Here is a 12935-nt window from a genome sequence, read left to right on the forward strand (position 1 = left end):
AAATTATCAGAACTGATCAGGGTCATGTGCCATGAATGGGGGCAGGGGCGACATCCCACTCTATCTCTGTTAAGACCCTGCCTAGCATCCTGGGAAAGATGAAAGAAGAGGGCATGATAACGCGTGGGCATGCGCCTGTTACGCTCAGGAGGCGGAGGAGTGTGAGCTTCAGGCCAGTCTTAGGTCTGTGGAGTGAGGCTGTGTCTCAAAATAAAAGAAAGGGAAATTCAATGAGACATGTCACGTGGGAAAGGGAAATAGGATTTTTGCAACCGATGATAAAAATGAAGCCTCACTTTACAGATAAGAAAACTAAGGTTTAAAGGATGGATGCTTTTTGCCCAGACCACATAGCCCCAGAGAAATAGCCCCGAACGGATCTGAACACATCTCTGCTTTAGGACTTAGGCCTCCCCTCTCTAGTGACATTATGGTTCTAGAAGGACTATAAAAAATCAGGTGATAGGGCTGGGCGTGATGGCACACGCCTTTAATCCCAGCACTCGGGAGGCAGAGGCAGGCAGATGTCTGGGAGTTCAAGGCCAGCCTGGTCTACAAAGTGAGTCCAGGACAGCCAAGGTTACACAGAGAAACCCTGTCTCAAAAAACAAACAAACAAAATCAGGAAAGGCATGGGACACAGGCCTTTCATCCCAGCCAGCACTCTTGGGAGGCAGAGACAGGAGGATCTCTAGGAGTAAGAGGCTAGCCTGGTTTACACAGTGAGTTCCAGGACATGCAGAGACATATAGAGAAACCCTGTTTTAAAAAAAAATCAGGGGGGCTGGAGAAATGGCTCAAGAGTTAAGAGCACTGGCTGCTCTCCCAGAGGACCCAGGTTCAATCCCCGGCACCCACACGGCAGCTCACAGCTGTCTGTAACTCCAGTTCCAGGGAACCCGACACCCTCACACCTATGCACATGAAATTTTTTTTTTTAAGTTAAAGAATTAAAGAAAATCAGAAGAGGAGAGGAGAGAAATCATTTTCTGAGAAGCTAGAGCACCTGGGATCTCACAGGGACCAAGCAAAGAATCCAAGCATGAGAACATCTAAAATAAAATTCCAAATGTGAGATATGATCCCTGAAACTAATAGCCAGCAGTTTCACTGGGAACAGGACACGCACTTGAATGTCTTGTCATTTCAGCTAGAAAAGTCACTGTGCTGACGGACATCACTCTTGTTAAAATCCTTAAAATCCTTGTCTCTCCCACTAATACAAGTTATATAACTCTGAGCAGGACACTTCCTTTTTTTGTTGTTGTTGTTTTTTGTTTTTTGTTTTTTTTTTCCAGACAGGGTTTCTCTGTGTAGCTTTGGCTATCCTGGACTCACTTTGTAGACCAGGCTGACCTCAAACTCACAGCGATCCGTCTGCCTCTGCCTCCCGAGTGCTGGGATTAAAGGCGTGCGCCACCACGCCTGGCTTGGCACTTCCTCTTATTTTCTTTCTTTCTTTTCTTTTTATTTATTTTTCTCTTGAGGAAGGGTCTCTCTCTGTAGCTCTGATTGTCCTATTCATCGGCAGACTGGGCTTGCCCTAAACCATTTGCCTCCTGCCCGCTGGAACCAAAAGGGCCACTACAACTTGTTTTTTTGTTTGTTTGTTTGTTTTCTTTAAAGACAGGGTCCCATGTATCACTGGCCTCAAACTCACTATGTAGTTGAAGCTGACCTTGGATTTCTGATAGTCCTCCCAGGGTTGAAGGTGGGAGCCATCATGCCCAGTTTATAAAGTGCTGGGATCGAACCTAGCACTTCACGCCCGTTATCTTGTGAGGCAAGCACTCTACCAGCTGAGCTATTGCCTCAGCTCTAGCATTTGCTTCTCACGACCCATCTTCTCATTAGTAAAAATAAGGCCTTTGAGGTACATCAGGAATGGCAAATATGTTATTTATCATTGCCGTGGCTTCCTAGCATTCTGTGTTGAGAAGGACTCTGAAGCTAAATCTGGGAACAGCAGGGAAGAGTGCAATGATCGATTTGTAATGTCTGTCTTGGTTGCTGGAGGAGAAAGGATAGCTCATGTGCCATCGTTGAAGTATGTGATATCACCTCGCTTCCAGCTCTAAAATTTTATAGCTCCATGATTCTCAACAATGAGCACACTCTCCAAGGCTTCTCTGTCAAAAAAAACAAGATGGATCTCCTGCCGCCCGTGCTGGGTGGGATGGTGTTCACTGTGGCGTGGCGGGAGAACCTCTGATCGTTCGTTATTATTTCAGGACTCTCCTCAGAGACTCCAGCCATGGGGGAAGGTCAAGCCACAGGCATCAGGGAGATGGATGGGGATCTGACCGCAGCCCCAACACCTGAGCAGCCAGACCGAGGCGTCCACTTCGTCACCACAGCACCCACCCTCAAGCTTCTCAACCATCACCCACTTCTGGAGGAATTTCTCCAAGAGGGGCTAGAAAGGAGTGAGGAAGCACCCAGGCCGGCGCTGCCCTTCCAGCCAGACTCACCTACACCCTTCACGCCGAGCCCCCTCCCCCGCCTCACCAACCAGGACAGCCGCCCAGTCTTTACTAGTCCTACCCCAGCCGTGGCTGCAGCACCCACCCAGCCCCACCCCAGGGAGAAACCTTGGAACCTAGAGTCAGAGCTCCTTGAGCTTCGTGTCACATCTCCCCTACCTCCAGGACCTAGTATGGCAGTGCCCACCCTGCACCCAGAAGACAGACCCAGTACTACACCCCCAAGTCGATCATGGACTCCAGCCCAGGAGGGTCCCGGAGACATGGGCAGACCTTGGGTTCCAGAGGTCATGTCTAAGACCAACGGGCTTGGTATCGAGGGGACCACGGCCACCTCCACAGCTTCAGGGGATGACGAAGAGACCGTCACCACCACCACCACCACCCTCATTACCACCACCACCACCACAGTCCAGCCTCCAGGTCAGCTATCCCTGGCTGGCAGAGAGGAGAGCGTGGGTGGAGGGCACACCATGATCTCTAAGCACCTCTGTTTCTGACACTGCGCCAACCTGCGCTACCCTTTACACCAAGCCTGTATAAAGCCTGTGGATTGGAACCCCCAAGTTCAAGTTCTGGTTCTTCCGGTTCTAACACAGCTCTTGGGGTTTTATTCGGTCTCTCTGAGCCTCAAGTGTAAAGTGGAGATTAGAAACCCTACCTGGGAGCCGGAGAGATCGCTTAGCAGTTAAGAACACTTGCTGTTCTTGCAGAGGACCTGGGTTCCTAGCACCCACAAGGCCGCTAACAACATCTGTAAATCTAGTTCCAGAGGCTCTGATGCCCTCTTCTGGCCTCAGTGGTTGCCAGGCACACACGTGGTGCACATATATCCATATAGGCGCACACACACACACACACACACACACACACACACACACACACACACATACTAGCTGACTCTACCCTGCCAGAGCTGGTCTTAGCCTCCTGTCTCCTCCTGCCTCCCAGGCCCCTGTAGCTGGAATTTCTCGGGCCCAGAAGGCTCTCTGGATTCCCCCACGGCCCACAGCTCACCCTCTGATGTTGGCCTGGACTGCTTCTACTACATCTCTGTCTATCCTGGATATGGAGTAGAGATCAAGGTGAGTGGTCTGGATCCCCCGAGAGCAAAATTACCCTTTTCCCGAAAGGGGCCTACAGTGGGGAGAGGTAGAAATGCTTAGGGGGACCAGTTGGGTGGGGGTGCCTAGGGCTTGAGAGATAGACCAAAAAAAACCATGGTTGGATTCTGTCTTGTGCACCACCAGCAATGGCTGGGAGGGCTCCAGGGAAGGGCAAGTGTGCTCAGCCTCTTCCTCGGAACTTGATAGACAGGTTAGGAGAGGACAAAGCTGAAGCTCAGCCTTAGGTGGGCAGGGGACGGGGTGACTAGGAGTTCTGCATCTAAAACCACGTGGGGGGGGGGGGGGACAACACAGGACCGGCTACCTGTGACAAAGCTGCGGCACCTCGTTCATGCGCCTAGTCTTGTCCTGTAGCAAGCACTGGGGCCTGGGATGCCGAGGTGCTGAAGACTGACATGGTTGCACTGTGGTCAAATCTGTCCCTGGTCTCCTCAGTAGCTCATCCTTCTCTGGGACTGAGAAGATGCTTGACGCCCCAGACCTGAGCCTGGGCATCCTCACTGATGTTCTATGGGCTGGCTTGCCTGCTTTCTTCTTCTTTCTCCTCCTCTTCTTCCTCCTCCTCCTCTTCTTCTTCCTCCTCCTCTTCTTCTTTTCTTTTTTTTTTTCTTTTTCCCCAGAGGCAGGGTCTCTCTGTGTAGCCTTAGATGTCCTGGAACTCACTTTGTAGACCAGGCTGGCTTCGAGCTCCCAGAGATCTGCCTGCCTCTGCCTCCCGAGTGCTGGGATTACAGGCGTGCGCCACCACGCCTGGCTTCTACAGGCTGTCAGCCTCCACAAATCCAGACCTTTCCTTTTGTCACCCCAAACCTGCTTGTCATCCCAGTATATCCAGGTCATAAACTATGGATAGGGCCACCATGATGCAACGTGGTTCATTCCCCCGAGCAGCATGGGGTCCTCTGGTCCTACCCTAGTCTAACCAGCTCACCTCCAAACTGTCACTGTGAGTGCCCCCCAAAACTCTCATACTCCCCTGCTTCTCTTTTTCCATCACCCCAACCACCGTGTGGTCCACCACCCACGCCTCCTGGTGATTTAGTGGCCACCGCACGTGTTCCCTGTTATTTTCTCTTTTCCACGCAGCAGTCACTTTTCACAGATGAGAGTACCATTTCTGTCTCCCGCCCTACCCCAGGGGGACTCTGGATCTGGGCAGTCCTGGGCCCACCTGTTACTTCTTGCCTCATGGCCAGCTCCCTCTTTGTTTTGTTTGTTTGTTTTTTAAAGATTTATTCATTTATTTATTTATTATTTATACAGTATTCAGCCTGCATGTGAGCAGAGGGCACCAGATCTCATTACAAACAGTTGTGAACCATCATGTGGTTGCTGGGAATCGAACTCAGGACCTTTGGAAGAACAGCTAGTGTTCTTAACCTCTGAGCCATCTCTCCAGCCCTCCCTCTTTGTTTTGACTAGCTTGCGACTGACTGAATGGACTACAGCTTCTTTCTCCCGTAAGCCCCAGCTACATAGGCCAGTCCCTTCGCCTGGATAAACTCAGGACACAGCACTGGTGTCAGTTTCTCCGAGCAGTCTCGCCTTATCCTCAAAATCTTGGGCCACCATCTACCATCCGAGCCCTTGCCATTCTCCTGTTTACAGCTGACCACCTTCCTGGACAGATTGTACAATGTTAGAAGGCCTTGTAGTACAGGGATCAACATGGGCGTGGAGGAAAAACCATGGACTTTTGACCTGCATCTTTTTTTTTCCTCCTTTATTAATTTATTCTTGTTACATCTCAATGGTTATCCCATCCCTTGTATCCTCCCATTCTTCCCTCCCTCCCAATTTCCCCTTATTCCCCTCCCCTATGACTGTTCCTGAGGGGGATTACCTCCCCCTCTATATGATCATAGGGTATCAAGTCTCTTCTTGGTAACCTGCTGTCCTTCCTCTGATTGCCACCAGGTCTCCCCGTCCAGGGGACATGGTCAAAGGTGTGGCACCAGAGTATGTGAGAAAGTAATATCCCACTCTCCACTCTACTGTGGAGAGTGTTCTGTCCATTGTCTAGATCTGGGTAGGGGTTTAAGGTTTACCGCCTTTATTGTCCTTGGCTGGTGCCTTAGTTTGAGCGGGACCCCTGTGCCCAAATCTGCCTATCATAATGTTCTACTTGTAGGCTTCTAGGACCCTCTGGATCCTTCTACTTTGCCATTCTCCCATGATTCTCTCATCTAGCCTTATTCATAATAGCCAGAACATGGAAACAGCCTAAGTGTCCCTCAATAGAAGAATGGATAAAGAAACTGTGGTACATATACACTATGGAGTACTATTCAGCTATTAAAAACAAGGAATTCCTGAAATTTGTGGATAAATGGATTGAGCTAGAAATGATCATAATGAGTGAGTTAACCCAGAAGCAGAAAGACTCAAATGGTATATACTCACTTATATCTGCATATTAGCCCAAGGGGCAGGTCCCACGAAAGACTTCACTTACCAGGAAACTGAGACAGAGGGGAGGACATTCTAGTGGGACTCTAGATGACCTGCATCTTAAAGACTGTTGCAAGTAGGAAGGAGAGCACTTCACCTAGCTAAGGGAAGCAGCCAGGGAACCAGGAGGTCCTGGGAGGGAAGCTCAGAAGTCTGGAAAGCATCACCGCCGTGCTCTCTGCTTACCTCCCCTGGGCCTGCTTCCCACCTGTCCCAGCTTATACAGGCCCTGGATCTGGGCAGGCAGCCAGCTGCATGTGTCTCCAGGCAGCACCTCCAGGACGCCGGCCCTCGGGGGGAATCAGGTTTAGGTCTCTCAACCAGGTAGGGAGGCAGGGGCTCTCCTACCCGTACTGGCTTCCCCTTCATTTTTCTGCAACTGTTTATTCCTGTTCTATCAAGCTCCAGGCCCCTCATTCCAGGCTGACTGGAAGGGCAATTAGGAACAGCCATCACCCCCCCTCAAGCCATTAGCACTCAGCGCCGCTTAATTAAGGTAATTAATGTAAAATCATCACCAAATGAGAGGTGGCACCGGCTGTGGCTCACAGGGTGGAAGGTGCCAGCTGCAGGTGTGAGAAAGGAGATGGGAGGGGGCAAATGCCAGGCTAGGTACCCCATTGCAAACTTGGACTGGTTTTGCCTGTCCCTCAACTCTGCCACTCCAGCTGAAATCTTAGGCAAGTCTGGGTCCAGCCCTGGTTCCCCATCCCCCCCATCCCAGAGTGTGCAAGATAACGTGACAAGATGTGCTGATGGCTCTGCCTGGTCCCACTCTTGGTCCCTAGGCCAAGTCCAAGCCCCACCCTGGGTGCCCACCCATCAGGCATCCCTGGGTCCAGCACTAGCACACGCTTCCATCAGCATGCAAAAGCGGTTACCAGGCAACCTTGAGATGAAAGCCACAGCCCTGGACTGCCATCAGGAAACATGGCATGTGGCGGCCCGCCTTCTACCTCATCCTTATAGATGTGGTCTGAGACAGAATCTGAGGCTGGCAGGGGCAGGGGGAGGGTTACCGGGCCGGGGGGACGGTACACAGAGTGGCCACAGCCAGCTCTCCACCTACTCCAAGGAAAGAACAAAAGATGGCCAGGCATGGTGACACACACCTTTAATCCCAGCACTCGGGAGGCAGAGACAGGCAGATCACTGTGAGTTCGAGGCCAGCCTGGTCTACAAAGCGAATCTAGGACAGCCAAGGCTACACAGAGAAATCCTGTCTCAAAAAAATAAAAAAATAAAAAAATAAAAATAAAAAATAAAAAAAAAGATGGAACAGCAAGATATGAGGTTGGGCTATTTCTGGCTGCCTCCCCTAGACCCAGTCCTTCTGGACATACCCCATAGGCCACTTGGGACCTGTAAAATGACTGATACTATAGATCAATATACCCACTACATAGCTGGACAAACTGCGGCCTAGGGAAGGGAAGGAATTTGCCCAAGATCATTCAGTCAGTCAGTAACTAATGGGCTTTGATTAGCAGGTTTGTTTTACAAAGAGACTTTGAGCACCATGTGCCAGGCTCTGTGCTAAGCACCTAGGATGCAGACAATGATAAGCAGTGACCATAGGATGCTCAGTGCAGGTGGAATTTGGCCACAGAAGAGCTGTGGGATTCCAGGCTCGGGGTGCCTCCCCGCACAACCCGGAAGGGCATTCTAGAGGCACACACCCCCATTCTGAAGCCTGCAGGATGCCAGGCCAGCCAGGGCTGGAAAGGAGCAGGCGTGACAAGCTTGTCCCCTGGAGGCTCTCTGGGATGTTTTCAGTGGCATTGTAGGGGATAGAGATGAGTGTCAGGAATGGAACTCAGCTGTGGGTGACCCTCAGTGTGAACCCCGCATTCACAAAGGTCACCAGGGCAGTGTGAGGAGGAGCCAGGGAAGGGATTGTGCCGAGTGTCCACAAATGACACTCCTGAGCAGGTCAGCCAGATTCCAGGCTGAAGAGGCCCTTCATGCAGCTCTGACACTGGCTTACCTCTTGCTCTTTTGTTTAAGGTGCGACCTGAAACTACCAGAAACTCTCAAAGCCTAGTTCTCCCACCACAGGCCTCCATGGCCTGTTTCACTCCATGTCTGCCCCTTTCTCTGCAATGCTGTAGCTCTCCATGGCCTCTGAGGGACTGAGCCAGGAGGAGGCTAGGTCAGGTCCTCCGTGGTCCAAGGAGTCTGGCTTGCTTCACCTGAGCATTGCGTGCTGGGCTAGGCTCTTTCCTGAAAGATCCAGAGAAACCTCTCAGGACAGAAGACATAATCCCTGTGACCCACATGGGTCCTCTGTCTTCCCTACATAGCCAGTCTCTCATGAGGACTCTAGGCCATTGTGGGCCTGATGCCTGCCTCTCACTACATTTGGCATTCTAAGAGCCTTGCTGCTGCTGCCAGCCTTCGTCTTGGCTTGGCTGCTCTCTGTACCATCTGGAGCCTGGGCACAGCTGCCCACCGTCTCTGCCCTCACACCCAGGTGGCCCCATTGGCACACAGCTTTCTCAGGCCAGCTGTCAATTTGACGGGCAGAACACCCTACCCTGCTGAGCTGGGTCAGCCCTGCCCAGCCCTGATGAGAGCATCAGTAATAAATGATGGGTTTGGGGTGAAGGTTCTGGGCAGTTTCTTATTTTCCTGGCTCTTGGAGAGCCCATCTGAGAGTGGCTGGAAGACATGGCCTCATGGTTTTAGGTCCTTCATCCCATCCCTAAAGCAGACTACACACACACACACACACACACACACACACACACACACACACACACACACGCCAAATCTTAAGGGACTAGAGTCTGGTTCTGCCTTCTGTAGCCCAGCTCTAAGCCCCTGACCTTCTCTGCGCCTCAGTTTCCTTCTCCATAAAGATTAAACCAGACCAGTTCCTGTCACCCAGTCCCTCTGATCCAGGACACTCTTTCCTAGCTCAGCCATGGCCTTACTTCTGAGTAGCTACAAGCAGGGGCCTCTGCTAGATGTGGGAGTGGCCAGCATCTGGGAAAGAGCGGGGGGGGGGGGGATGGGAGTGGGGGGCAGGGATGATATACAGGCCCACCCTGGTGTCCACTGCCATACTGGTTGTACTCATGTAAATGAAGGTTAAAAAAAAAAAAAGGTAGCGTCATTGCACTTGCCTAGGAGGGTCACACCATTGGAATGTGTGTATGTCAATCAGAGGCCTCCCTCCCTCCCTCCCTCCCTCCCTCCCTTCTTCCCTCCTTCCCTCCCTTCCATCCAGGAAAGACCAGCCGCACTCAAAATGGCCATGTTTTCTACTTGAACATCTCCCTAGTCTTCCAGAAGCAGGCCAGTGCTGGACAGCCCAGGGTCCTATGGGAATTGTCCTCCAAGCTCTCTCTGCTTCTGTCTCCTGCTGCCTGGCCCCCAGGGCCCCTCCTGTCACTGGATGGGGTGTGGGAAGCCAGCCCTCATGAGCAGAGCTGACATTTCAATCTGCCTCCCCGACTCCTCAGATGCCTGCAAATTACATCAAGACTTCATCTCCCCCCCCTTGTCCAACACCCAGCCCTGTCTGGCCCCTGTCAGCCTGGCCCTCCAACAAGTGACAAATTACATTCCAGCTTCTGCAGCAGGCTTGCAAGTGGGTCTTCTAAACCCAGAGGATCAACACAGCACAGCCAGCCCTGGGCTGCTCAGAGAACATATCCTAGCTCCCTCAGGATGAACTGGGAACCAGACCCCTTTCCTGGGCCCAAAGAGGGGGTGCAGGAAATCTCCGCTAGCAATTTCCTAAGCTTTACAGATTGCCAAGAAAAGGGATGGCTCGTGGGAACTCAAATCCTAACGTCTTGAAAAGGCCAGGGCAGGCCAAGCCAAAAATCCACCTCCCTGCTAAACCTGGGGCCCTGAAGCCTGGGAATAAAGATGTCTAGAAATCTATTTCTGCAGGTGATATGCTCAGGAGACTGGGAGGGAAAGGAAGCTGCCCCGTACCTCGGGCAAGCAAAGAAGACTTTGCTTCTTAATAGCTACGTGCCCATTTCAAAGTTGCTTAGCCTCTCTGGGCCTCTTCCTGTTAAGGAGGACTTTACCACCTTGACCCACCGCAGATGTTCTACGGATGGCCACTGTGGACACATCTGCAGCACCCACTCTGAGTCCAGCAGAACAAGAGCAGGTGCAGGAAGTTCGAAGTCAGATGGGAGCAGTTAATCCGTGAGAAACTAGGAAGAAAACGCTTCCTTGATTCCAACCCCTCTGCCCCCTCCTACACCCAGCTCCCTGCTCTCCAAGGCACTCTGAGACCCACCTGCACGGCGCTGATCTGCTAACTGCCAACCCGCCCCCCCCTCCCCCGCCCCTCGAGGATTCCTGCTGCCTGCATTCGCTGCCACTTAAGGCAGAATTGTATGCTGCCTGGCATCTCTCGATAATTACAGATTCCACGTGTGTGAGGCTTGTTTTCCCAACTCTAGCATCACACAATCTCCAAGTTTGAAGGGACCTCATCCAGCCTCGCCTGCTAGGGATTCCCTGAGGGATGTCCCCAACAGATGGTCAGGCAGCCGCCACCCAAATGTGCCTGGGCGGGGAGCTCCTGGCACAGAGAGAGTGCTTCTGCCCCTAGCATCCTGCCTTGAGCCTGCTCCTCACTATCCCCGGATCCACCTGATATTTCCTCCCTGGCAGGGATGGGAGCTTCTCCTGCCAGCAAGCCCCCCACCCCATTGTCTCCCCCAAAACATACCTATCTTCAGCCTCAATCAGGGGAGTCCCTCTAAGCCTGGTAGCACTTGTCTCCCTAGACCTGATTGGGGGTCAACACATCGTGTTTGTCAGCTCCTAGGGACACACCTGTGAGGAAGAGGCCTCTGGGGACCCACATAACCCTCTGTGCTAAGACTGGCCTACAAAGAGGGTTATGCTGACCCAGAGTAGAGGCTGGGAAAGCCACTAGAGCTGATTGAGTGGGAAGTTTGAACCTTGTCCTCCGAGCAACCTGAAGCCACCAAATGAGTTTTGAACGGGAGAGAGGAGAGGCCTGACCTCGGCCAGAATGAGAGGAGGGTAGGAAGGTACGATGTGCTCAGAGGCCATTTTCAGAAACGGTGGGCGCAAGGAGGCGGAACCAGCTGAGAAGCTTTGGAGGATAAGATCGGGAAGGGTTTGGTGACTCACTGGGCACCACTTAACCAGTCCAGGCGCTTAACTCTTGAAGGCCCAGTCTCAGCAAAGAGCTACAGCCAGCCCGTAGTGCTCAGAGATCAGTCTCTATTGCTCAAGTAGCTCATTAAAATCCAGAGTATGAGTTCATGGATCTGAGGTGGGGGGGGGGGTCTAAGGGTCGCCCCCTTTCTTTTCTTTACTTCCTCTCTGTGTGTGTGTGTGCATGTGCATGCGTGCATGGCTGGTATGTGCGTGGGAGGGGGTTGCTAAAATTGCTACATAACCAAGGATGACCTTGGTGACATAGCAATTTCTGAATTACCTGTATCCACCTCCCATGTGCTGGTATTTCGGGCATATGTCACCACACACAGTTTCTGTAGCACTCAGTATTAAACCCAGAGCTGCTCGTAGGCTAAGCAAAACACCCTACCAACTGAACTACATTCCCAAGCCTGGTTCTGTTTTCCTTAGAAGTTCCACGTGATGTAGAGGTGGCTGGTGGAGGGGCCACATTCTGAGTAGCAAAGCTCTGCCAGGCATGGTGGCACACACCTGTAATCCCAGAACTCAAGACGCAGGAGGGGGGCTGGGCGTGGTGGCGCACGCCTTTAATCCCAGCACTTGGGAGGCAGAGGCTGGTGGATCACTGTGAGTTCGAGGCCAGCCTGGTCTTTGTAGAAAGTGAGTCCACAAGCTACACAGAGAGACCCTGTCTCAAACTCCACCCCCCACCCCAAAAAAAAGAGGCAGGAGGATCATGAATTTGAGACCAGCCTGGGCCACATAATGAAACTCTAGTAAAAAATAATAAAATAATAAATAAATAAAATGAAAGCCCAAATAGTGTACTTGTCCAGGAACACAGGGTCAAGACCCATCCCTCTGTTTCTAGGCTCTCCATCTACCAACCCACAGCATCCTTTCCCCTCTGGTCAGAATCTGCTGTCGTCTGGTCCCTGAACGGAAGCACAGCACCCAGAGGCATGCTCAGAGATTAAGGGTCTAAGGGGCAGGATGGTAGCAAAGGGGTCTCTGACAACCAAAACAAGCGATCAGAGCAGGTATCGTGGCCTGAGACAAGGCCAAGCTGAGGGGCCAGCAGGGACCATGCTTGGCAGAGCCTGTAGAGCTAGCAGGCAGAGTCTGATGTGATACCACAGGCTACAGGCTTGATGGGGAGATGCCGGGTGATTTAGACAAGAAATCCCTGTGATGAGCAACAGGAACTGAGAGTATTAATAATGGCTTCGGTTCAGAAAGTATTGATGTGAAGGGAGGAGTGGGTTAAGCCCTCCAGGCAAGGAGGCTGGCGAGGAGGCCGCTCTGGTGATCTAGGTGAGCCATAATAGTGATGAGTTACGAAATAGCCGTCAGGACAAAGCCGAGTGACCAGATCTGCCATCCATCCCGAGGGACTAAATGACGGATAGATGCAGGCTGTGAGGGAAGAGGCAAGGCGTGGGTGCCCAGGTAGTGAGTGAGGCTATTGTCAGCTGCGTGGGGGATCTGCTGGCTGGGGGAAGAGGTAGCTCACCACAAGGCATGCTGGGAGTGAGGAGTACGCGGAGCAGCATGGAACAGGGATTTCCAGGGCGGTCCAGGCACACAGTCTGATATGTAGGGCCTCACACTCCTGGCCGGACCCTTACGAACCATCAAATCTTCTACAAGTGAGAAAGTAGAGCTAGAGAAGGAAATAATAGGAAGCGGTCGGTGGATCTGCTCACAGTCTCTGTGAACTTGGGGAGCA

The 12935-nt window shown here is 52.1% G+C and overlaps 1 protein-coding gene across 2 annotated transcripts in view; it reads left to right on the forward strand.

The window, feature by feature from the left end:
* SEZ6 (seizure related 6 homolog) overlaps positions 1-12935 on the forward strand; it is a 48689-nt gene that overhangs the window by 20397 nt on the left and 15357 nt on the right. For both annotated transcript variants that reach the window (XM_084749312.1, XM_084749313.1), the window contains exons 2-3: positions 2232-2906; positions 3435-3568. In XM_084749312.1, coding sequence (XP_084605438.1) covers positions 2232-2906; positions 3435-3568 — 809 coding nt within the window. The remainder of the gene's footprint in view (positions 1-2231; positions 2907-3434; positions 3569-12935) is intronic.

Source organism: Acomys minous (genome assembly GCF_964271855.1).
Source record: "Acomys minous genome assembly, chromosome: 12".
Lineage (NCBI taxonomy): Eukaryota > Metazoa > Chordata > Mammalia > Rodentia > Muridae > Acomys > Acomys minous.